The following is a 27,078-nucleotide window of genomic DNA, read 5'->3' on the forward strand; positions in this document are numbered from 1 at the left end:
GAGGTGAGAGAACTCTGTAGATGAGCAGAGGTGCAAAAAGGCCTTTGGGCAATGTGGCTGGCCAGGAGAGAGCCCTATGCTTGCGTCCTCTAGCACCTCAGTGGACAGGCTTCAGTGCAGATACCTTTAATGCCTGCCTGGCTCCTGCTCCTATTATACATCAATGATGATGAAAGCCAGACGAGAGGGATACCTACAGCCAAAAGATGACAGAAAATAATTTCCTCCCCGGTGTTCCCAGAACTAGAGAATAAAATGCTTCACGATCTATGACTTGCTTTAAAAAAGATGTCCTTTTGGTTAAAAAAGAAATTAACCTTCTTCAGAAGAGCAAGTACCATGAATTGCATGAATATTTAGAATTATGGGATGTCTTTTTTTAGAAAATACATTGAAACTCATAGAGGGGGGAGAGGCAGGCTTGGGCACCCAGTGACTTTTCCAATCATTTAACCCTTCCTAGCTAAGAATAGCTGCACCCCTGACCTGTATTCCCGAGAGAATGTTGAGGGCATGCTAATTTAGGTGTGTGAACTTCTCAGAGGCTGCAATTGGTTTAAAAGTGTGTTACGGGTCTTCAGTTGGGATGTTGGGGATCGATACATGCTCACTCTGGTTCTGCTTCCCCACTGGGTCATGGCGCTCCTACAGTTTTACACCATTTGTCATTGAAAATATTGACCCATCATAATTGTCCGACAGGTACAAACTGTAGCTCAGCAATCCAAAGCAGGGATTTTTCTTTCCATTTGCCTGGGGTTGTCGTTTCTACATTTTTTTAAACTTTCTTGTATTTATTGAGCCCTTTATACTTTATTTTGCAGAGTGTATGTTGATTTCCTACACAAAGTAATTAAGATGTCCCTTCCTGACATTTCAAGGTTCTTGAGATGAAACTCTGAAAGGCCTGGGTTCGTTTTCTGTTTTTTGTTTTGTGGTACCGGGGTTCCTGGAAGCCCTTCTACCTCCGGGCTACACTCCCAGACCTATTTTTATTTTTGGAAACAGGGTCTCTTAAGCCAGAGCGGCTGGCTTCGAACCTGCGCGATCCTCCTGTCTCCGCCTCCCAAGCGCGGGGATTACAAGCGTGCGCCACCACGCCTGGCGCTCTGGGTTCTTTTTTTGTTTTTGTTTTTGTTTTTGTTTTTAGCATTTCTAGTATTTGGTACTCAGTCTGGATAGAAACTTCTAGTTCACTCGGGAGGCAGCTATTGTTTGAAAGTGCTTAGGTGAGTTGGTATTTACTTCCCTGTCATTCCCATCTTAGGGTTCCTTTTTCTGGACCAACTGCTGAACAGGCTACCTTGGAAATAATCATTTCCTCTTCCCCAAGATACTTCTTGGTCTGGCTGGCCTTTGTTGTGTGACAGACTGATAGACTTTGTGCGAATATGTTTCAGTTTTTCTAACTAGCCCATAAAATATGGCACCTTTAGTTAAACCAGAATTCTAGCTCTTGTCTGACCAATGCAGAGGCTCATGGCCCTCTTTTCTTCTTCTGGAATCTAGAGACTTACTAATAGCTTCCTGCTGTGGTGGTTGCTAATAAGCCAAATATTCCACGGCTGCTCCTCTGAGTTGTGGTTACACCCTCACATTGGTAGAGTACCACCGTGAGGTGTGTTGTGGACCCATGTCATAGTTATAGAACTTGTCCAGATTGCATAGCCAAAGGGCCCTGTTCATCCTAGAATCCAGGTTTTCCCGTTGTGCAGAGTTCTTTTACTCTGTTACTGAGCTGGGCTGACGATGCAAACAATGATATTAAAGCTAGTAAAGGGTGTCTTTACTCTTACAGTAGTAAATTGCCAAAATGACTTTTTTTTTTTTTTTGGTGGTGGTACTGGGGTTCCTGGAAGCCTTTCTACCTTCGGGCTACACTCCCAGACCTATTTTTATATTTTTATTTGGAAACAGGGTCTCTTACGCCAGTGCGGCTGGCTTCGAACCTGCGTGATCCTCCTGTCTCTGCCTCCCAAGCGCGGGGATTACAAGCATGCGCCACCACGCCCGGCAAAATGACTTTTTCATAGGACATGCAGAGTTTATCACTGACAGGATCTAGGAGAATAAAACAGGTAATTGACTCTTGAAAAAGAAGCCTGGAAGATGCTCTTTTTAATTTTGACAAGCCAGTCTCCCCTCCTATTAGCCCCAGATCCATCCTATGGGTTGGTCAGTTGCCTCCAATGATCCTAGTCTATCAAACCTAAACCACAGGATACCAACCCTGAACTTGGTTTTTCTTCTTAAACCTTGTCGTCTTCCTTAGTCTGGTGCAGGGAATTCCCCTAGGCCTGTTGTGAAGCAGGGAGGAGGGGATACAGGGCCCAGATGGGGATGATGGTGCTAGAGGCCTCCCTGGTTCCTTTGTGTAGTGGCCTCCCAGCCTCCTCTCCTGGCTCCCCTCAGCAGGTGGGCCCCCCCTCATGCCACATCCTGAGTTCTCTGTGGTAATGGTATATATGGAAACTGATGTTGATATTCCCCAGTCCCTATAGCCAAGTGAGAGTTTGACTTTTAGACGCTCCTTCCTCCATAGCAGTAGGCAGGATTTCAAGACAATTGTTTGAATAGTCAAAAGCTGGATTTTTTTAGTACATGTCTCCCTTGTCTTTGACACCTCATCATAATAATTCTAATCTTCCTGAGACAAATTAATACCCTGAGTTGAGAAAGAATAATGTCATATGAAAGAAATGGGGAGGAGAAAACCATATTAGTGTATTTCAGCAATATTTTGCTGCTTTGTTTAATGTTTTTTCACTTTTCTGCTTATCCTCTTGGAAAAGAAGAAATGTTCCCTTGATTGTTATCTGATTGTTATCTGCCACTGGGATCCTATTTCAGTTTTATAGGTTGGCAGTGGAAGCCCAGGTAAGTAAGCATCTTGCTTAAGGCAGGATTGGCTGACAGTTGACAGAGATGATAGGAACCTGGGCATCCCATCTGCATACCCTGTGCTGGTAGCGAGTCAGGTGCACTCCTGGGGTTCTGGCTTGGGAAACTGGGCAAATAGCATTTCTGTTTACCGAGGCCAGAACAATAGTGAGATATACACAGAGATACTCTTGGAGAGTGAAAACAGTTTCTTTGGGTCTTAAATCTAAGATGCCCCGTCTGAACCCCATCAAACAAACAGCTGTCTAGTAGCTGAAAGAAAGATGCATTTGAGAGAGGCCTGGCCTGTGGGTGGTACTTATGGCCTTGGAAGATGGATGGTGTGAACCCAAGAGTGTGTGTCAAGAAGAAGGTCCCACCTAGGCCTAGCCTCAAGGGACATTGATGTTAGAAGATCTGATGGAGGAGGAGCCTGTAAGGAATTGAGCTAGTGAGTCTCTACTGAGGTGATGCCTCCTCCGCAGGGCTAGTTTGAAATGGAAGACTCTGACACCCCTGGGGTGGGGCACTGGCTGGGCGTTGGTGAGGGGCACAGTACAGTGTCATAGTGCCTGGGGCAGCCTGTGCATCTGAGCACAGCCTCCTGTCAGGTGGTACGCCGTGCTCCGTGCTCTCTTAAGCATTCTTTGTAGTTGGCGGTTTTTCTGCCCTTCAGTTTTCTAACGTAGTTTTTCTCCCTTCCCTCACGGCTCTTCATAACTCCAGGAGTGTGGAAAGGCAGCCTGTTGAGAGCGGAGGCCCTGGGGGGGGGGGGTGGAGGGCTGAGCTGGAGTCACCAAGTCATGACTGGCAGGATGGGGGCTAGACCCCACTTCTCCTGCCTCCGACTCCAAAGCTCTCGCTCTTGTCTTTGACTTCTGACAACTTGGGTTTCTAGCTGTTCTCCCCAATAGGCACCAAGCTGATACAAATTACTTGGCTCCACTTGTTGGGACAATTTCACAACTGTGGTGTGGCAGTCGGCCTGGAGGCCAAGTGTGAGCCAGCCTGTGGATGTCATGGTGCAGGCAGCCCTTCATCCTTGGCTTCCTCGGTGAGCACACGCCTATCCCGCGTGTGCACTGGGAGCACAGAGCCAGCGGTGGGTCCTGGTGCAGTTTTTGTTCAGTCTTCGTCCTGTTCTGAGCACCTCCCTACATGCTGTGTCCCACTGGGGGAGCTCTGGGTGGGCATCACATTTGAGCTATCACCCTGGGTGATAATGTCTACCCTGGAGATGGAGCAGCCCTTGAAATTCTCAGTAGACCAGGAACTATGTTATATTAATTAGATGACTGTCCAAAGAGGCTCCTGTCTTAAAATATCTATCTTCTTGCCCTGTCACTGTTAAAGTGTTACCTTTCCTGCCAACTCTGAGTCAAAAACTACTAAAATATACATATTCTCTGAGAAAATGTCATTTCTGTCATACCTCTAGAAAGTGATGTGTTTCTGTGGTCTCTGATTTCTTCCCCTCCTTCTTCCTCTGGGGGCTTGCTGAAGCCCTGAAGCTGGCCTTGGCTTTGACTGTGTGACTGCTAATCCCGGATCCCTCCTCCTCATCGTCTGGTGGGGGAGGAGGAGTGTGCCTCTGTCTTAGAATAAATGATTTTTGTCTGTGGAAATTTTGGTGGGAATGAGCCAGTATGTGTGTGGGGAGGGGAGGTTGAGGCTGTGGATCACGGAGGACAGAGAAAGGTCATAACTATAGGGCTGGGATAGGGGGAGCTGGTGCTCAGATGGAACTCCCCTCCATGAGGACGCAGGGTCTTCCACCATTGTAGAAGGGAAAGGAAGACAGGCATCACTGTGGGAATGTTGGCGGATGTGGCCACAGGAAGGTCCAGGCCTTTTCCTTACTTGCTCCAATTCCTTATAATCTTAGCACGTGGTAGACTAGGAGATGCTGGAGCAATAATGTGTGGGTGTTAAGTCTCTCGTAATGTTGATGTCATGTGCGGGTGTGGTAGAAACAACTTGCAAGTCTTTGGGGAGGAGAGAGTCTGCAGCAGAACCTGCTTTGAGTGCTGTGGGCTGGGGCACCATTGATGCAAAGTGCGTGGGTACCTAGATGAGGTGGCCCCGTCTCCTGAGGGTCAGGTGGCTGAGGGATGGGGCTGCAGGGTTTCCTGAGAGCCTGTGTGCTCAGAAGCTGGAGAGTGGTGTTGAAGGCACTGACTTCTATGGACCTGCCACCCCTGCCCTGGTTTGTGGTGGCAATAGACTCCATACCTCACAGTTGTCCTAAGTAGGATAGAAAGACCACACAGGGAGAAGAGGGACTGAATCAGACTTTGGCAGCCAGAAGGATCCTTTGGTCCAATTTATTCATGTTGAAGAAAAAAATTGAGTATTGGGGATGACAAGGCACTTCTTAGGCCCGACATGAAGGTGTTCTGGGAACCTAGGAGCCAGACATCATGCCTAGTGCTGCTTCTAAACCTCCAGTAGCAAGTGGGACCCTTGGTTAGGATCAGACCCCAGAGCTGTTTAGTGTTGTCTTGGCACGAGTTGGAGAAGCACTTCAAACCCAAACCACGAGATCAAAGCGTGACAGCAGTTTAGCGTGTGAGAACCTTTTTCAGTGAAGTAGCTATCTGGGCACTGAGCTGTAGGAGGCTGGGTCATAGAACAGTGAGTTTTGGTGAGCAGGGTAGATCCAAAACAGGATTGTGTTTTATAGAATGACACTGAGTGGCCAAAAGAAAGACAGTGTGGAAAGAAAATCAGGGCAGCGGAGGCAGGCTGACCGCTCAGCAGTTTGTCCCCTTCCATTTGGAGTTTAATAACACTTTTCTCCATCTAGTAAAAATCATAAAGGAAAATATTAAGAGCTGTGACTTCTATGACATTATATTATGTAATAGCTTCAAGTTCTTTCACTAACTACTTGTTAATAGGATAGTTTAAAAGTCAGGCTTATAAACTTACAATTCTCAAAAATATGATTTGGGGTTCCTTGTGACTCGTGTGCATGTTTGAGTTGCCATCTCGTCTCCCAAGTGCACGATAAATGCCTCCAGAGCGTGACATGGTTTCATTCTTCTTCCTGCAGATGAATAAACACAGTAGTAGGAGCCAGTGATTGCACAGACTGGGGTGTAGTTTCTTGTCTGGGCTAGAGAAAAGCATTAGCATTACCTCTTTAATTAGTTTGGGGTAGCTGCCTTCCCTGGCTCCCTCCCTCCCTGCTGTGATTCCTTGAAAACTGCTTATTAAATCCTCCATTTATTAGTGTGAGAGTGGCCGTTGAAATGACTAGACCAGGAAGGCCCACTCTGTCTCTTAGGCAACAGTGGGCACGATGCCCTGAGCATGGATGCGGGAGCCAGGCTCTTGCTCAACCAGCTCAACTTCAGCCAGTCACATCAGCTCTCTGTGCCTCGGTCCCCTCACCTGTAACAGAGGGGTAATTAGTGGCCCCATGTCCAGGTTGCTCAGAGGATTCACTGATGCACAGAAAGTGCCTGGCACATGGAAGAGCTGTACGAGCACCAGCTATTACCATTATTTCCATCAAGGGTTTCTTGACTGATCATCTGAGTCTGGTTTAAACATTATCTTCATATTGATAATTCGAAGACTTCTTTAGACAAAATGTAGTTGCGTTGTATAGTTATATACAAGGAAAGAACAGTCTAAGATCTTCCTCAACACTCTTCTTTCTAAAAGATAATGGGGGGTTTTGCCTATGTTGCTGAGGTTGGCTTCTGACTCTTGAGCTGGAGTCTCAGTATTCCTCAATATTCCTGCCTCAGCCTCCTGAGTAGCTGGAACTACAGGCACGCACCAGTTAACATAAGCTTGTAAAAGAGGTAGAGAATATGCACAAAACGTACATACAGATGCAAAGTTCTTTATAGCAAAGAAAGGCTAACAAGGGTGTATCACCCAGTAGAAGCATACACGTGACTGAAAAATAAAAGCCATCCTAAAAAGCAGGCTTCTTGGAAATCATGTGCAAGAATAAAAACAGGACTAAAATAGTCATATTGAAATCCCCCAAATGGTTTGTGTTTTGACAGGCACTTGTATTTTTTAATCTCTGTAGGCAAATAAAATTTTATGTGAATTGGAATTTCTAGAAGTTGAGAAAATGAAACCAATCTAGAGAGAGAAGTACCAGATTTTTTTTTTTTTTTTTTGTAGTACTAGGGATGGAACCCTGGGGCATTCTACCTCCAAGCTACCCAAAGTCCTATTTCTTATTCTTTATCTTAAAACAGGGTCTCACTGAATTTCAGAAGGCCTCACTAAGTAGCTGAGGCTGTCCATGAACTGTGATCCTCCTGTCTCAGCCTCTCAAGTGTGCACCACCACGCCTGGCTAGGTATCAGTCAATTCTTAAAATTGTTTATTTGGCAAATATTTGGGGTAAAAGGACAGCCCTGTTTATCAGATAAAACACCTCTAAGTGATTCCTGTTCCATCTTGGCTGCATATATAAAAAAAAAAACAACCATCAAACAGCCTTTTTATGGGCTAGGTGGATTAGAATGATTCCTGCATAGTATGCTGTGCTCATCTTTTAAGTTAGATTTTGATGAACTCAAAAGATGTTCAGTGTGTGTCCTTCAAGAAAATTTACAATGCAGCAGGTGTGGCGGTGCATACTTATAATCCCAGTTCTTGGGAGGCTAAGACAAGAGGGTTGCAGATTTGTGGCCAGCCTCAGTAGCTTAGTGAGACACCATTTCAAAATAAAAAAGTAAAACAAGGAATCGGGCATGGTGGCGCACGCTTGTAATCCCAGCATTCGGGAGGCTGAGACCGGAGGACAGCGGCTCACGGACAGCTACTTAATGAGGCCCCCTGCAACTCAGTGAGACCCAGTTTCAAAATAAAGAATAAAAAATAGGGCAGGGGGTGTAGCTTGGAGGTAGAATGCCCCTGGGTTCTATCCCCAATACTGCCCCCAAAAATAGATTTCAGCCATTGAAATTATTAAAGGAAATAGCTTAAAAATTCCAAACTTAGGAATATTTGAAAATTGTTTTAATTATATTACCCTGTCTCCAAAGTATGCACTATTAGAACTCCAAATCTTCTTTGCAAAGGCGTGGTCACTTGTAGTAACATAACCACTCTACTTATTCATGGGGAGCCAGTGTTTAATTTTTTGACAAAAAGGAAGTTTATTACTGGAGAAGATTGCTTCCCCTAAAGCACAAGGTAGTTAAATATTTATATTTGTACCCCAAAATTGTCCTCCTTAAAGTCAGATTTTGAACCAAATACACAGCAAATTACTATCTTTAAACTTCCTATCCATTTGTGAAGACTTCTAACTGCTTGGACAAGTTCAGTCTTTGGTCTGTCAATATTTTGACACATGACCTTTGCATGTGGCCTCAAGGCCTCTTGATCTCCCTTTTCTATGAACCCTCAGACCGTCAATGGTCTCTATAGTTCAAAACTAGTGCTTCTCTTGATCTCTGTGTTAGACATGGGTTCCTTGGAGTGTCAGCCCTTCAAAGGAGTAATTTTCCTATACTTAGTGTTATAGTTAGGTGCAAAATTTCCCCTCAAGGTTGATGTGTAGAGCTGGTGTAATTGAGTCAAAGGGGTTGTAATTCCAGCAGTGAATAAATTCATTGTAATGGCTTTATCTGGGATGTGACCTGTAAGGTGCAGCTGGAGTGGGTGCATCCCTGGGGATGCATCCTTGGGGATTATATGTGGTTCCTCCTCTCCCTGCTTTTTCTCTTGCTTCTGGCTGCCATGATCTGAGGAGCACAGTCTGTGTTGTCTTCCTCTCTCTGCCTTCCACCACCATGACTTGAGATCCCTGGTCTCCAGCCTTATGTAGACTGAGCCCAAAACTGTAAGAAAATAAATCTTTCCTCCAAGTTAAGAGGTCAGTCTTTTATATTATAGCTGCAAGAATGCTGACTGGAACCCTTAGTCAAAATAATCAAAACTTTACCCAGTATAGGTACACAGTAGAGTTGCCAAATGGTTGGAGCAGCCAAGCTTGCTGCTCCTACACCCCTGGCGCTAAGAGGTTTGTGGTCACTGGATAGAACAAACACGCTTCCCGCTTCATAGTCCAGAGAACACTCCACCTAAACAGTGACTTTGTCTCCTCTTGCCTTCCCATAATGGTAGACACCAACCAGACCCCGTCCCCTCACTTCTAACCTTAGATGCCTACTAAGTTCCTGAAATGTTGTCAACCAAGCATGTCTTCTCAGGGTTCAAAATGCTGGAAATTAGCAAGACTTATCTCCTGCAGCCATAGGTGATGTGAGATGGTGAGTGCCAGTGTTCCCTTGGAAAAGTTGCCCATACCGTGTGTCCTGGGGAGGACCGGGACAGGGGAAAATGAAAAGGCCTCTGGCTGGCTGACCACAGTGGACAGCCTGGTAAAGATGGTTTTTCATCAGGTGAGAGCTAGAGAAGAAGAGGGTGTTTCTGCTAAAAGGAAGCTGTGCTGTGTCCTTAAGGACAGGCCAGGTATGTTAACTCCACATAGTAGGCAGGTACCACTACAATTGGAAGAACATCAGTACACCTCATTTGATCCTGCTGTAACTGATGGCATGCTACACTCCTCAACATGACCTCTTGATGAGGAGGTTGAGGATCCTTAGTGTGTTCCTTTCCATTTGAGGCTCAGAGAAATAAAGTAACTTGCCCCGGATGGAAATGCCCTTCCAGCCTTCCCGAGGGGTGATCACTGCATTATCTTTAGTGTTGTTAGCATATGATTCTGCTGGGGATCTGTTGTGGACTCACAACACTGGTTTTCTTCTTATTTTCCTTACAGTTTGGCTGGTTCTTTGGTAAACATTTACAAAGCAAAGTATTTAATAGTCAATCTTTTTTCAAGCCCTGCCTGACTCATCTGGGAGCTGTTTAGGCTCCTGGATCCTCTTCCATACCCTGCGTTGATGTCATTTTTATGATGCACACAGCTTGGTTTGTCTTTTTCTTTTTTTGTAAAATGTTTGAAGGAAAAGGCGGAGGGAAATGACTATAATTTAGAGGGTCACAGATTTCTGACCCACAGGTACAACTGTTTCTTGGGCACTTGTCCCTGCTGACTCCTCACCCCTGTCAAGAGCCTCTGGGCCCACAAGTGTGGAGAGTATCCTTAACCCACCTCTGCTGCACTTGGCAGTGGAGGAGGAAGGAGCAACACTGAATCCTGCAAGGAAACTTCGGCTTGGGGTAAATCACTACTGCTTCTTGCACAGTAAGTGCAGGACCATTAGCTGATTGGTCTCCCATCTGCAGAAGTGTGAACTAAGGTTTTGGATGTGGCCAATGCTCTAGGGTAGAATTAATATTGATAATTGTGAATTCCGGTCACCTAGTTGTGCCATCCAGACCTAGTATTTCATTTCTAACTTTGGCCACATGTTAAGTGGGTTAGGGTTAGAAATGAGAAGGCACAGAGAGGGTGGAGAACTGTCAAGAGGACTGTCCATTAGAACCAAGATCCTGGTCACTCTCCTGCTCAGCCCAAGTCTTTGATGGCTCCTGTAATTCTCCTAAGAAGGCTCTCTGGTTTGGGTCTGAGTCTTCTACTGCAGAAGTTCTGGATTGATATATTTGTCTCCTAGTTTCATTTGCCATCTTAAAATCTCCAGTGGCTGCAGGTAGAGGGAATAGAGCTGGCAGACTTAGACCTGGAGGGTAGAGTTTCCTAGAGGGTGCCATCAAGTACTCTCCAAGCCTGGGTGGCCAAGCAGGGAACAGTATCCCTCAGTTCTAGAGGTATTTCTGAGCCAGCAGGTTTTCCTGCCAGCCTAATGAATGATTGATTTGCTTTCCATTATTGGGTCTTTTCCAGCCCACTAAAGCGAGTCTGTCTTTTGAGGACTCAGATGTGTTTGGAGACTTTTATGTATCTAACTCATTTGTATCCCAGGATCCACAGACTCGGGACATTGTACCAAAGAGGCCCATGAATAAGAGAGCACCAGTGATAAATAGAGCTGCCATTTCTTGTGCGCGTGCTCTGCGCACCGCAGTTCCATGAATTATCTACTAAGCTATAAGGCTGGTTGTGTCTGCTTGAATGCCTTCCGTGTGAAGCAGATGTCACGCAGCTGCCTCTCCTGGGATTGAATGTCTAAGATATTTAGGGGGTTTTGGCATGGCGGGAAGAAAGAATGCTGGACTTCTGATGTCCAGGTGGGGCTCTAAAACTTGCAGTGTGGCTCTTAACAAATCACTTCTTTGTACTCGATTTTCTCCATGGGAAAAGATAGTAGCAGCCACCAAGCAGGTATCCAGGTGTGGGGAAGTGTCCCCATGGAGGGGCAAGCACCTGCTTCCAGGTACATTTTCAGAGTGGGTGTCCTAGGATGGTCTTTAAATTAGGCTCAGGGAGATAGGGTTTACATGAGAAGTAGGAATAAGAGATGGAGAAAAAAGAATTCTAAGCTGGGTGTGGTAGTGCACACTTGTAATCCCAGCATTTGGGAGGCTGAGGCAGGAGGATCACGGTTTGCGGCCAGCCTCAGCTACTTAATGAGGCCCTCTGCAACTCAGTGAGACCCTGTTTCAAAATAAAGGATAAAAAATAGGGTTGGGGGTATAGATCAGAGGTAGAATGTCCCTGGGTTCCATCCCCAGTACTGCAAAAAACAAACAAACAAACAAATAAAAACTATATGAAGAAAGATGTAAGAGAAAAGTGTGGATGTGTGAAGGACAGCATCAGTAGTTGCATTTGACTGGAGTCGCTAGGTTTTCATCTGACTTAAAAGTTAGGGCAGAGCCTTTGTGGCTTGTTGGCCGACTTCTCTCCTCTTGGCGGTTCTTCATGTTCTCCCCTACCCTACCCTGGATCTCTCCCTCTCTGCAGCCTCATGCTGTGTTCCTTGGCTTCTCACCATCCTGTTCATCTTGCTGCAGACAGCCCCATGAGGTAGAGTTGTGCCAGCGGGCTCAGCTGGACACAGGCTCTCTGGTGATGCCCCAGAGGGCAGGGCACGATGGAATGCCAACTCAGACCATCCCCCTGGCAGCTCCCTGCGCCACCTGAATGGAGCCAGCCAAGGAAGCCCTTTGGTGTGGTCAGGTGAGGCCCTGCGCTGGGCCATGGTCTCCCACACCTTCTGTTCCCGTCTTGGAGGAGGGTGGTAAAGTGACCAAAAGCTGGAAGCGGGAGGGGCAGGGTGTGTTGAAACCAAGGAAGATGGTCAGAAGCAACGTCAGGAAGCTCATGCAGTAAAGAGCCCGCATCCTGCAGATTTTGTTACAAACATAGAGACTGAAGTGTTCTCTCTCAGGGTCTTGGCTACTTGGTTAAAGAAAACTTATAGAAAAGTGCATGCTGTCCCTTATTCCACAAATCTGTGTTTTTCTCTGAGAACTCTGGACACATTTCTGATCTTTCTGGAGTCGTTATTGAAGACAGAAGATGAGAATGCTCTTGTTCTCCAGGTCTTTCCAGAACATGGAGCCTCGTTGACCCCAGACCTCCTCCTGCTCGCCTTTCAGTTATGTCTCTCGTCTCTCCTTCCTGCTGATTTCCCCCCAAGAGAGGTGTGAATCCTTTATCCCACTTTAAGTCCCATAACCACTTATCTCTTGGAACCTTCGTTCCATTCCATCAATTTGGGCCAGCCTCGGGTGTAGTAAACTTTGTTGGTCTTTTGAAAGTGCTGAGAAATACAGTCCTAAACATTCGCTCGTTTCCCCATGGTTTTTCTTAAGCTTTACAACTCTGTTTAGTTGAGACCTTTTCTTTCATCTGCCTTTAGAAAACTTTCGTTTTCAGGCTGGAATGCTAGGTCTTAAGTGAGATTCCTGAGGCACGTAGCTTCCTACATTTCAGATGTATAGGTCTGTACTTAGAAGGAATAACTGTCTAATTTTTAAAGCTGTATAGGCAAAGCACTATGAAGATCAAACATTTAATCTTGCAAGAGAATAAAGCCCACAGCAGAATTAGTGTAGCATGTTTAAGGGTATTCATAATCATTGTTCTGCATGGTAACTGAGGCATAAATAGTAAATAGCTGACATTAAATGGTGGCAATTAGTAGTTCCTTTCCATAGACAAAATGTATTATGGGTTTCTTCTTTTCAACCACAGTATCCATTCACTCATGAAGTGCTTGAGTGCCTACCAAGTACTGCTTGTCCACCGTCTGCCCAGCACTCTGTCCCGTTTTTTCACTGTTATGTCTCTTAAGTGAGCCTGTTAGTTCCTCATGCCCTCCAGTGCTCAGCCCCTGTCGTCCCCACATCCAGTCCTCACTGGTCTCATAACTCAATTTTTTTTTTTTTGTGGTACTGGGGTTCCTGGAAACCCTTCTACTTCTGGGCTATCCTCCCAGACACCTACTTTTTATATTTTTATTTGGAAACAGAGTCTCTTAAGCCAGCAAGGCTGGCTTCGAACCTGCGCGATCCTCCTGTCTCCACCTCCCAAGTGTGGGGATTACAAGTGTGCGCCACCACGCCCGGCTCATAACTCAGTTTCTGAAAGAGCAATTTCTGGGCCAGAAGGCTGATGCTGTGTGCTTTCTGGGGAGGAGGAATGGGAGAGCTGAACCCAGTGAGAGTGTCTCCAAGTTGAGGCATGGAAGGGCCTCCTGATAGCTGGGTGAGGGGAGGAGGATGGGTTCCTGAACACTATTCTAGATCCAGCCCCTTACTGGCTATGGTAGACACCCCAAAATAACAGAGGAAGATGCTACTCCAGGCCCAAGGAAGAGAGTTAATGAGGTTTCTTTTTTTTTTTTTTTTTTTTGATGCTGGGGATTGAATTCAGGGACATTCTACCTCCGAGCTATGTCCCCAGACTAATTTTTTTTTTTTACATGGAAACAGGGTCTTGCTAAGTTGCTAGGGCGGTTTTAGCCTGGCTTCAGCATGCCAGGCTGAAGAGTTTACAGTGTAGTAAAGACAAGGGCATCAGGAGCTCTTAGGAATTATCTTCCAGACCTCCTTCTTTAGCAGGATTGGGGATACAATATTTTGGCAGTATTGAGCCCAGGGGCATTCTATCTCTGAGCAATACCCTCAGCCCTGCTTTATTTTGAAACTGGGCCTCACTAAATTGCTGAGGTTGGTCTTGATTTGAGATCCCCCATCTCAGCTTCCCAAGTACTGGGATTACAGGTGCACGCCACCATAATCGGCTCCAGCTCCTTATTTTAAGTGCTAAGAAACTGGTACATTCCTACTCACACTAAGGAACCCTCTACTCATGGCTGGGTCTCACTCTACCCTGCTTGTCTGCCAGTGAGTGGGTGGGCTAGATGCAGCTCCCTGAGGTTCTTTGGCGATGCTATCAGCCCTGAGCTGGAGATGGCCCTTCTTGAGAATAGCCAGTAAATGGAAGGGATGGATTTGTTTTGCTGCTATCTGTATCATGCTACACCTCTGAGATTCATAAATAGAACTCAGTTCTCTGAGGGCCACTGTAAAGCTAGAGTGGGAAAATGATATTTGGATATTAAATGCACCAAATACTTCTCTTACACTGTCAGAAGATTCATTTTCATCTTACCAAGGAGATACTTAGGACTCTGGCTGCAAATACCAAGTAAACAGTTTTCAATGAACATTTGTGGCAGCCTTCCTGAGTGGCTTAGTCAAGCTCTGGGCTGTGCCCGAGCTCAGCCTGACCCTGGAAGTAGAGGCTTTGGCTGTGCAGGATGTCAGTTCCTGGTGGCTCAGGAGCTCAGGGACACCCATCAGCTTCCCTGGCCTGGCACCCCTGCCTGCAGAGTCCTCACACAGGTGCCCAGGATGTGTCCTCTTTCTACTTTCTGGCCTGGCTGTCTTGTTAGAGGGTTCTGTTGTTTTGTGGTACTGGGGATTGAACCCAGGGGCTTTCTACCTCTAAGCTAGACCCCCAGCCCTTCTTCTTTTTCAAAGTGAGGTAGGGTCTTACCAGGTTTCTGGGCATGGTGGAGCACACTTTTAATCTCAGCATTTGGGAGGCTGAGACAGGAGGATTGCAGTTTGTGGACAGCTTCAGTTAGTACTCAGTGAAGCCCTTTGCAACTCAATGATACTCTGTTTCAAAATAAAGAATAAAAAATAGGGCTGAGGATATAGCTTGGAGGTAGAATGCCTTTGGGTTCCATCCCCAGTACTGTAAAAACAACAACAACAACAACCCTTGCAATCCTTGTCTCTGCCTCCCAAGTACTGGGATTACAGGCATTTGCTACCATACCCGGCTCTGATTCTTATTTAAGATTGTACTGAGGCTGGGTTTGTAAGTGGGGGAGCAGTTAAAATGGCTATTCTATTATACAAGAAAGGGTGTAATGGAAACAGAAGTTGTAGCATAAAATCACAAACTTGTGTTTGGGCTTAGTGTCTTACTAGCTAAGGAGTTCTGGGCATAATACTTGGCCTTTCCAAACTTGCAATTTCTCTACTTTAAAATGGGAAGACTGGCATCTAGTGATGTTATGAATCTTAAGCAAGTGTCCTTTGCTTCTGTAAGACATCTGCAAATCACTTGAGCACGACATAAACAGATGTCTAATTAATTATATTAAAAAGCAGTTATCCATGAGTTGCCAGGAAGCAGAATATGATTGAGTACCAGGCATTAAGAGCTGTGAGATCAAAGAAGGGGAAAGCTGGTTTGAGGTAGAATGGCTTCTGACTGTTGCAAAGAGAGAACAAAGAAAGCCGTCCTATGCGGCTTGGGTCCAGTCGGTTGAGAGTGGCAGGTTGTGAAGCGGGAGAGCTGGGCCTCCCAGACCACAAACACACTGGAAGATGGCTCTTATTTACAGGGATGCCACCGGGAGGCCTAAAGCAAGGAGATATGGAGACAGTATTTGTTTTCAGAAAGTCACATGAGCAAGACATATTAGAGAAGAAGGAATAGCATGTGGAAAGCTGTTGCAAGATGCAAGGTAGAGGCGATGGGGGCTTGGACTGAAAGGTACAAAGAAGGGATCAGAATACTCTGGAGGTAAAACTCAGTGCTGATGTAGGGCTGGAGGGGAAGAAGCAACCCCCCGTGGCCCCTAGGTTTCTGGCTGGAGCAGATGAGTAGAGGCTGGGGAACACTTACATGGAGAAGGTCCTGGGCTGGGAAGGACTGATGTCCAGGACAGGCCAGGAAGGTTTTTTTGTTTTGTTTTGTTTTGTTTTGTTTGGTGGTGGTACTGGGGTTCCTGGAAACCCTTCTACCTCCGGGCTACACTCCCAGACCTATTTTATACTATTTTTTTTTAATTTGGAAACAGGGTCTCTTAAGCCAGCGCGACTGACTTCGAACCTGCACAATCCTCCTGTTTCTACCTCCCAAGTGTGGGGATTACAAGCGTGCACCACCACGCCCGGCTTGCCAGGAAGGTTTTGATGTCAGGAGCCCTGGGGCTTCAAGGTTGAAGCACAATGCCTGCTCTCAGAATTCTCACATAGTAACCAGTCTGTGGAATGCTCGACACTCTCAGAATGTGAGTGGCAGGGCAGGGGTGCCACAGGTCCCACACAAGTCTTCCGGAAGGACCCTTGGCCTCCAGGCACAGCCGAGTTGGTTGCCGGGAAGTCATATCTCTGGCTCATTCCTAGGGCTTCTTTCCCAACTCTGAGATGACTTGAGCAGTTGGTGTCTGTGTATGTATTGCTGACTGGGGGACTCCAGGTAACTGGTAACTCTGCAGGAAGCCCAAACAAAGCAGCACCTCAGCAGGGCTTGTCAACACAGAGCTGGGAGGCTCCCTTGGCTGATCAGCATGTGCTCCTCTGGATAGAGACCTCAGGTGCCTCGACAGCCACCTTTCCCACTCTTCTTAGCAAGTGGCCCCGCCCAGAATGGGCAGGAGGGGTCAGTCCTGCTCATGAGCTTAAAGCGCTGCTATGACTTGGTGGAAAACTTTTGCAAGAGGGAAAGAGTGGCTTAGAAGCAATTAAGTCTCACCTCTCAGGTATCTGAGAGGGGGGGCTGATACAAACTGGGGGGTAGTTTTGTGTGTATATTTATGTGCTGCTTGTCAGGGGTTTTGTCTTCATGCTACAGAGTGGCTGAGCTTTTTACCTTAGACTCCTGTGTTCCTGTCTAAGGTAGAGGCCTCCAAGAGCAATTCCTTTTTGGAGTAGCACATGACTTCCTGAAGACAGCCCTGACCTGGCTGGAAATTTAGCTGGGCACTAAGTTTCTTGGCCGTCATTTGCTTTATTTTAAGAGGAAAGGCATTTCACTGGGCTCATGAGAAGAGGATTTATTGAAAAGCAATAATGGCCCGAGTTGCCAGCTAAGTCATTTCTATAATTGGGCTGAATGGATGGAGCTACACATTGGTTATATGCTTGAAGGACATGAGGCAGGATTCCATACTTGTAAATATGCGCCCCACAGCCAGCCCTGAATACATGATATTTGAAACTGAAAACTTTATCATACCCATATTTTTTATTAGGATTTTAGTCATGGAATTATCAAATATCAGAGATGGACAAGATTGCTTGGGGAATCCAAGTCATAACCTTTTAACTTACAGACAAAATGACAGAATCTCCCCCCCAAAAAAGAAGTGACCCAAATCATACAGAAAACAAACCCACCACACATGGACTGACATCAATGCAAGGTGAAATGTGACAATACCTTAAAAGTGGCACAGAGTAGGCAACGTGGGACTTTAGGAGTTGGAGAAATAATTTCTTTCTGGGATGCCTACAGGAGGGAGTCAGGGGAGATGGACAAAGCATTGGGCATGGGTTGATTTCAGTAGAAGGGTGCATGTTGAAGGTGGCTTCAGGTGAAGGGAACGCCAGAAACCACAGTGGTGGGGAAGTGTGCAATCTTCAGAGATGGAGGTAGTCTGGTATGACTGGCCCATGAAACCATCATCTTATAAAAAATGTAGGGATCATCTTAAACAATCTCGCACAAATATATAAGATCCAAAGTTGCCTCCATGGCATGGTTTAGTGGCTTTATAGAATCTGTTGAAGGCAGGAAGAAAGCTCAGGGCAAATCCCATGTTCTTTCAAGTTGCCCTGCACCTGTTAAGAGATTCAGTATTTTGCATTGTAGAGGGCTTCGGATGCTCAATTAAGAACTTTTGGACTTGATTTGATAAGCATTGAATAGCTATTTGATTTATTTGAGAGGAAAATTTTAATTAGAGGCTGTGCTTTAAAAATCCAATCTGGTAGGAGTGTTAGGATGAACTAGAGATTTCTGTGCCTTTTAACACAACCACTTAAAAGCTTGGGCTGCGAGGATCAAAGTCCTAAGAGGCTGCACTGAGATAATCTGAATGGGTCAAACAAGTTCCTGCTTTTTTCAAAGTTAGATGACTAAATCAGTCGTGTGACCAAGGTTCAAATGTAAGTCTGTTATTAATGCTTCTGTTCTCTTGAATTGGAAGGAAAGCCAATATTATGTAGAAAAGACTGAGGGTTTACAAAAACACATGGATACCTAATGTGCCCTTCGCCCTGAGCTGGGCTAGGGACATGAGAAGCATGTGTGCAAAAAGCGTCGTGATAGACTTAAATAGAAATCAACGATTTTTTCAAACATTTCCCACTGGTCTCAATGAAGGAAGTTTTACAGGAACTTGTTGGTCTAAGAGGTCAGTTTATCTGACTTTAGCCTGCATGTCAGTATCAACTCTAACATCCACCCAATTGGGCAGGAACTCGTGTCCTATTCATTTTCTGTACTTGTTCCTTCAAAGAGGCTCAAGTGTAAAGACTTTTCAACTTGGGACGTTTGTAACTCCAGTACCATCTTGGCCATGTGTTGCCCTCCTTAATCTGCTACTGTTGTTTTACCGCTTCGTTTTATTCTCCTTTGAATTCTTGATACTTGTCAAATAAATGAGCCTCTCTTTTATTATTATTTTTACTTCCTAGTCACTTGGAATAGCCTCTTTGCTCTTCAAACTTTTCTACCTCTTGTGTGAGTCTTCCTCTTCCCTAAGCAGGGCATGGCCTTTCAGTCATTCCCCAGCGATGTTCACAGCTCAGCGCTCTAAGTGTAAAGTGACAGCGGTCCCTGGTTTGTGCCTTGAGTCTTGTTTTTGTCGAGTCATGTGTGATGTGTGCCTCCTCGCAGTCCAGTTTCCTGAGCGAGCTCTGTTGCTGCAGCAAACCTGACAGTAATTACCTCCCCGATCGCCTTCATTCTCTCCTGATACCTGGGTGTTGCTTCCTGGGGGTCCTTGTTAAGTACACGGGGCAGTATTCCCCATTCTAAGTGGTTCTCTGCTGAGTACTAAGGCTCAGTCATGTCCTGCCCTCATCCACTTTTTACTTTATTATTTTTTATTTTTATTTATTTATTTATTTTTGCGGTACTGGGGTTCCTGGAAGCCCTTCTACCTCCGAGCTACACTCCCAGACCTATTTTTACATTTTTATTTGGAAACAGGGTCTCCTAAGCCAGCGCGCGTGGCTGGCTTCAAACCTGCGCGATCCTCCTGTCTCTGCCTCCCAAGCGCGGGGATTACAAGCGTGCGCCACCATGCCCGGCTCACTTTTTACTTTAAATACACAGCTGAAGTGAGCCTCTAAACATTTGGGTGTAGCTGCCGTAATCCAGTACTTGTTGCAGGTAACAAGAAGCTTTCCAGATGGTGTCAAATGTGTCTATTTCACAGGTGGAAAACCTGGCTTATCTTGTTCTCACTCATCTGGATTGGTTGTGCTTCTCAGCGGTTCTCTGAGGACTTGATCATGATGATATTGAATCCAGAGGTGACATCTGTTGCTCTAGCCTGGGACCAGTAGATGTGGTTTAGCTTTGAGAATTGAGATAAAGAGTGAAGGAGAGTAGGTAGCATCAGCGTTCACAGGCTGGTTTCCAAGACATTTTTCAGTATAAATAGGTCTTAGCAGCAAAGAGAAGATACAGACATTCTGATGACAACAATGATGTCCTAAAACTGTGCGAGAATCTCAGAAAGCCACTTGTAATTTCATCCTCCAAATACTAGGTAGGAGTGACATAAGTTTCCAAGTAACTGGTAGGATAGTCCATTTCAAAGATACCTTTTTTCAGCTTGATCTTCTCAAGTGTCTGCCAGCCTCCCAAAGCCACTCCAGTCCCTTCCCAGTACTCATGATTTGCATGAGCTGAGACCACACAGCTGCTTTTTTTTTTTTTTAGTGGTACTAGGGTTCCTGGAAGCCCTTCTATCTCTGGGCTACACTCCCAGACCTATTTTTACATTTTTATTTGGAAACAGGGTCTCCTAAGCCAGCGCGCGTGGCTGGCTTCGAACCTGCGCGATCCTCCTGTCTCTGCCTCTCAAGCGCGGGGATTACAAGCGTGCGCCACCACACCTGGCCACACAGCTGCTTTTTGACCTTGAAGAGTAGCTCATGGATGACGTCTCTTCAGCCCAGTCCTCACACGTCCGTCCCCCTCATGCTTCTCCCTCCCGCTGGGTTCTTTTCCATCTTTCTGGTCCATCTCGAATTGGACAGATTCTGTCATCACATCACTTTTCCCAGTCTCCTCGCTATTGGTCCAGATTAGGAGAGAGGCTGGTGTTCATTTACACACGCTGATAAACTACAGCCTCCCTGTGTTGGTAACTAGCAGGGCAGGAGAGGCCTCTGGTAACTTCCACTTCTTCTGTAGCCCACCCTGTGTAGGAAGCCACAGGAGCTGGCACCAGGAGTCCCGACCTCTAAACCTTTCATTAAGTAAAGAAGATTGTTAGATCCCTCAAGCCCTAAGTTGCTTGTGGGCCAACAGTGGATACCGAGTATGTGCTTGTGCCAGGCACTGCTATCAGCTCTGAGCATTATAACCAGAGTGTTTGCCCTCACGGCAGTGGGTTTGTGAACTGGAGGAAACATGGTTCAGTCCAGCCCTTAGAAGCAATTTATTTTCCTAAAATGGTGGCCTGCCTGTTTATCCTCTCTCTCTGCTTGGAGCATTCATGTTCCTTAGAGACCTGGGGGGGGGGGCTGTTCTTTCCAATACTTGTCTGTCTGCCTACTCTCTATGTTAAAAGGAATAAGTCTACATGTATTTTTATCTGATGTAGGGTATCACCTTTCTGCCTCCCATGTAGTCTGACTCAAATTCCTTTTAATGTAATTGATAGTAGCTATTTTACTTATTTTCTGGGAAGCTTGAGGCAGGATCAGGTTGGTGGCTAATAGCATATACCACTTTGTGGCATATCTGCATGAACATCTCCATGAACAGAAACATTCAAGTCTGTCTACTGGCATGCTAGTCAGTACAAGAGGAGAGGAAAAGATCCTTGTTCTTGAAGAGATTATAACTTTTACAGTGACACAGGATGGGCATGTAGAAACAAAGATGAGAGTATATAACCGAAAGTGGGACATGTGTATAGGACAAGTGTAAGAGAGTGAGGCAGGGATGCTGCACTTCGTAAGGACCAAGAGAGTGACTTCTGGTCGCATCTCCCTTTCTCTGGGTGATAGAGGAAAGCGTGTGCCCTTAACAAGCCCCGTTCAGAACTGCTTTCTTCCTCCCGCTTCTAGATCTTGCACGGGCCTGAGGGAAAGCACTCTCTACTACAATTCCACACTTATCCCAGAAAGTGGAGAGATTAGGGGAACCTCTAATCAGGTCCCACATCTTATCAGACAGATTCCCTGGAAAGCAGTGGAGCCCCTACACAGCCAGTGACTGACCAGAGTATCTTCTCTTCCAGAGATGAGAAGAATCAGTCCATCATCGTCAGCGGGGAGTCGGGAGCCGGGAAGACAGTGTCCGCCAAGTACGCCATGCGCTACTTCGCCACGGTCGGTGGCTCAGCCAGCGAGACCAACATCGAGGAGAAGGTCCTGGCGTCCAGTCCCATCATGGAGGTAAAGCCTCGCTGGCTGGGGCGGCTTCTGCTGGCAGCAGGGCTGCTGGAGGTCAAGCCTAGCATGACAGCTCATGAGAGCATGATGTGAAGGTGTCTGTGAACCACACATTTGAGAATATCCTGACCTGGTTGTGTCCTCTGGGTCCCGAGTATTGAGTGGAGCGGTCTCACTGTCTCTGTATCTCTGGACTCTGCCGCATATTAGGATGATAAATGGCCTACTGTCTTCTCCACTGTCCACTTCCCTCCTGTCATCTTTTGTCAGAATATGAAATGATCAGCACTGCATTGGGATTTAATTTTGGGGTGGGGCACTTGAAAAACTTCAGTGGCAATATTCAAGTTATATAGCATAGGCTAAACGATACAGCAAGACAGACACTGATTCTCTGGCTCCAGTGGACAAATGCAGCCTGGCGTGTTGAAGTGTTTATCTCCCTGCCACTGTCCCAGGGAGAGCCAGTCATGAACACAGAGGACTTGTGATGAGAAGGATATTTTCAGGACTTAGGTCAAGTAAACAGATAAGCAGATATGTAAGATCTGTAGTTGACGGTCTTTTTTTTTTTTTTCTCTACATGAAATCTAAATTTCCCTTTACTATATGAAATGAAATAAGTTAACTCTGAGATAATTATTTCTCCATTTTTGTTCTGTTTTACACGTTAAAGCCAGATGGTGGTTACACAATTCTGTTCCTTCTTTTTAAATTTGTCTAGTTTGTATAACAGCATCATCCCAGCCCCCACAACCCATAGTAGCCCTTCAATAAATATTTGATAAGTAAAAGACTTTAATAACAAAATAAAATCACTCCACCAAAACCACTAGGTGCTCTGGAGGGTGATTCTCGTGCGGGGTAGGGAAATCTAGGTAGAATATTCCTCCCCCCCCCCAAAAAAAAAGTACTTAGATATGTTATCTTTGGAAAGGGGAGGTAGGGCTAAAAACATGTGATAACAGCATCTTTGGAAGATCCTCAAAAAACTCTTAGGCATGGCAGCACAAACTAGCCAGGGTAGGTCCTGTGGCTGTCTCACCTCCAGTCTGAACTGACCAGGGTAGGTCCTGTGGCTGTCTCACCTCCGGTCTGAACTGGGCCAGGGTAGGTCCCCTGGCTGGCTCACTTCCAGTCTGAATTGGCCAAGGCTTTAGGAGAGGGGCCCAGGCTGGGTGGGCTCAGAGCAGTGGGAAAAAACACCGGGAGTAGTGGTGCATGCTTGTAATCCCAGCATTTGGGAAGCTGAGACCAGACGATTGCGGTTTGCAGACATCCTCAGCTACTTAGTGAGGCCCTCTGCAACTTAGACCCTGTTTCAAAATAAAGAATAAAAAATAGGGCAGGGGGTGTAGCTCAGAGGTCAAATGCCCTGGGTTCCATAAAAAAAAAAAAACAGAGCAATGAATAATTTCTAAAAGTTAGAGTTTGCTATAACTAATAATGTCTTAGGGGCAGAAGACCCTTTCTCTTTTTCTTTCTCCATAAAGACTTAATTCTGGACTAACTGGTCTCACATTCCCGGGCCAGCTCAGACTCCCCACCCCCCTCACATTTGATAGCAGAGTTCTTTGCTATGGTCTGAGGTGCAGTCTGGTTAGGAGTAGGTCCTCTGCTGGCCCTGGACGGCTCCTTTGTCTTAGTAGGAAGAAATCCATTTGCGATCTCAGGCTGCCAAGTTAGCACTAGTTTCCCCAAGGAACCTTAAGTCCCATCAGCTAAGACACAGGTCACCTCGTGGTTGGTTGGTCTTTCATGTTATTTTGGAGCAAGATCTTGCCTGAATCTTCTCTGGTCCCCTCTGTCTCCCTTTCCCTTTATCGAGTGCAGAAGTAAATTCTGAGTCTCAGTTCCTAAGAGCTTGTTAGTTGTCTAGGCAAAATCTCCTGCCTTCCGAGATGTTTCCTGAGAAACTTTCTTCTCTGTTGAGTGATGGGACACCACCTATTCTCTAAGAATTCAACAACAAAAAAAGTTTCAGTATTTGTTCTTATGTGAATTGAAAAATGATGAATAAAGTTGAAGATACTTTTACCAAACATTAAAACAAAACACTTTGTTACTCTTGTTTTCTTTTTTCTATTTTTGGTATTTAGATTGAATCCAGAGGCATTCTACCTCTGAGATAGACCCCCAGCCCTGATTTATTTTTTATTTTAAAATGGGGTCTCTGGCTCTCTGAGATGGCCCGTGTTCTCCCTTGAATATGTATCCAGCACTTTCCTAAATAAATGTGTCGTTGACTCTGAAAAAAAAAAAATGGGGTATCTAAGTTGCTTGAGACTATTCCTGAACCTGTGATCCTCCTAGCTCAGCTTCCCAAGTACTGGGATTACAGACGTAAGCCTCCATACCCAGCCTAAAAAGAAAAAACTCTGATTTGTTACAGTTCTTCTCAAAATGGAAGGTGCATTAAAATAGCCTAATGGGCATATTACAGCTCAAATTGCTAGGCCTGCAAGTGGAGTTTCTGATTCAGAAGTTCTGGAAAGCGGCCAAATAGCTTGCATTTCTCACAGGTGACACTGATGCTGGTGCTCTGGGTGCTACACTCGGACAACCATTGACCTAGTGACAAGACATGAAGGGATCACTGGAAAACAGGAAAGAATCCCGTATAATTCTCTAGCTAGCTGATAATCACTCAGCATTTCCGTATATGTCCTTCCATCTTGACTAAATATCATAGCATAAATTGTGCTCCTATTGTTAAGCTTTTAATGGGTTGTCTTATTGGCTGCAAATGTGGATTAATAAATAGCTTTTCTATAACTTAACTCCCTATTACCCAATATTTCGTTGGTAGCCTGTTAACTCAGTGCCTGTTCATCCAAGATTAGGACCTGGCCATGGCTCCAATTCTAAAGGCATTTGGTGGCCTTGACGTCCCCAGGTCCATCTATGTTTTAAGGTAGCTAAGGCAGCATGCTGTAGTTAGCACAGTGTGTTATCTCAGATGAGAGTGAAAGCAGGCTTTCTCCTTTGTCTTTGACTTTCAAAATTTATTTATTTATTTTTAGGCAATAAGATTTCAGAGACATAGGGTCACTTCTTTGAGAAAGAAAGTAGTTACAATGGGCAAAACAAAGAAGAGAAATCTCTTTGGTGACCGTACAAAATAATTGTTAGTCACGCTGGAAATTCAGTGACAACAATGCCATAGTACTAAGTAAAACACAAGTGGAATGTTTAGAAAAAATTTATTGCAGTAGAATATGCATAGCAAGAAATTACCATTTTAAGTGTACGTTCTGTGGCATTAGATCCATCGACAGTATTATGTACAGCCAGTGGCACCATATGCTATCAGAACATTTTTCATCATCCCAAACAGAAACTCTGTTCACATTAAATAATAACTTTCTATTCTCCCTTGCTCTGGTCTCTCCAGTATCTTATTTCTGTGAATTTGATCATTTTAGCAACCTCATACAAGTGGAAGTGTATGTATTAGTCCTTTCATGGCTGGCTTACTTACTTTTCAAGTCCATTCATGTTTTAGCGTGTATAGGGTTTTGTTTTGTTTTTTGCTGGATAATATATCACTGCACAGGCATACCACATTTTGTTTATTCCTCGTGATGATGGACATTTCAGTTGTTACTGCCTTTTGGCTATTTAAATAATGCTGCTGTAGACATTTGTGTGCAGCTGTCTGTTTTGAGTTCCTGATGTGAGAAGACTTTTAAAATAAGAGGTCAGAAATTATCTAAAGTGGGCAGTATCTGTTATGGCTTGAAGAAACTGGTGGGCTAGGAGGGGGAAAGCAGAGTACTTTAGCATGGGAGAAATGTAAGAGCAACATGCCCCCAAATGCACTCTCAGATACACAAGATGTGGATCAGTTGTTATAGTTTAAAGGAGAAGGCCTAGGTACGTGAAACAGCCTAATCTTATATGACCACAGAAATAAATGCTGCAGTGGTTTGGGCTCAAAACATTCATTTCCTCCCTTGACCAAATTGGTACTTAGGAAATTGTGTGGGTAAGTTGTGAGGGCTAATTAAGCAAAATGTAGAATGTTACCACCACAAGAACTGTCTCTGGAGCCACTATTAAGTGTTACCTTTGAGAGAAAGCTTGGATGTGAACATGGAGAGGAAGATATGTATTTGAGAAGACCCTTGGTTGGACAGGACTGTTGCCAGGTATGGAATTAAGACACTCTTGCGGTGCCAAAGTCTGAAAACGCAAACTTTTGGAAGGTCTGAGCGTAGCCAGGAGCTTGTATCAGGAAGCCCAGGCAGCTGCGGCTCCCCAGAGGCATTTCTTAATCAGGGACAGCTGATTACTGATGATGCTGCCCCTGGCCCCAGGAAGGGTGGCATCTCCCCACGGAGTAATTCATTATGGTCTTGTCATCTTGCTTCCCCACAGCCCTGCAACTGCACAGGCCTCCTGGGGAGAGGAGAGGTGAAGGCTGAATCCCCAACGGGCCATGTTCAGTAGCAGCTGTTGAAATGAAGGCGACTTGAGGATGGATTGGGATTGGCCGGGGCAGATTGGGTTGATTTATTGTCAGCACTGGCGTTCTCTGACCCCGTTCTGTTTAAGGGCTTGTCAGCATCCCAGGAGTGATTTGTTCACGAGTCTGCACTGATTAAAAGAGCATTGCTAATCAAGAGACCATGGGAGTCAGGGATAGGACTCAAGGCCAGGCTTACAGGGTCACATGGCTTCTTGGTGGGGGGGGGGGTAACAGGAGTCTGCAAGCATACAAACTCCAAGAGCCACAGACTCCCCCAGCTGGGAAAAAGAAGGTGGCTAGGAAGTGAAAGCGATAAAAACTGAGATGAGACGTGTGATTCTTTTTAATAAAGTCTGCAACTATTAAGCCATTCATACAGTGACCTGCCTCTACACACCTTCCCCATCTCGCCACCCCTTGTGATTGTCTGCACATCAGCAAGCTTCAGCCACTTGCCCTATGTCCAGCCTCTCATGCTCCTCCCCCATCATCCATCCTGTGTTCCTGGATATAATTCCTTCTCCTTCCCCACTTGTAGAATTCAACTGATGGTTTACTTCAATTTACACTTAAAGCCTTTCCCATTCTGCTGGGCATAGCTAATTACTCCCTTCTGTTTCCATAATACTTGACTGGTGTACCTCTTTATTGTAAAATTCAATTATATTGAAATTATTTCAGCCTATTTGTGCTGCACTATGTGTTTCTTTATGCATAAGCAACAAAGAAGGTTTTTATGCCATATAAATAGTATCATATTCTGCCAACCATTTTGCAAACTGTTTTCCAGTCAACATTATTTTTTTTATCCATAATCTAAGCTCTAGTTTATTTTAATAGCTTTATAGTATCCCATTAGGTGAATATACCATATTTTATTTCTCTATTCCCCCTACTGATAGATATTTTTATGTGTGTATGTGCGGTATTGGCAGTTGAACCCAGGGACATTCTCCCTCCAAGCTATACTCCTGGCCCTA

General features: G+C 45.3%; 1 protein-coding gene across 1 annotated transcript in view; it reads left to right on the forward strand.

Annotated features, from left to right (window-relative positions):
- MYO5B (myosin VB) overlaps positions 1 to 27,078 on the forward strand; it is a gene marked incomplete at both ends in the record, with an annotated part of 329,445 nt that overhangs the window by 159,273 nt on the left and 143,094 nt on the right. Inside the window, one exon of the mRNA XM_080714447.1 lies at positions 21,474 to 21,630. Coding sequence (XP_080570573.1) covers positions 21,474 to 21,630 — 157 coding nt within the window. The remainder of the gene's footprint in view (positions 1 to 21,473; positions 21,631 to 27,078) is intronic.

Source organism: Muscardinus avellanarius, assembly GCF_963383645.1.
Source record: "Muscardinus avellanarius genome assembly, chromosome: 17".
Taxonomy (NCBI): Eukaryota; Metazoa; Chordata; class Mammalia; order Rodentia; family Gliridae; genus Muscardinus; species Muscardinus avellanarius.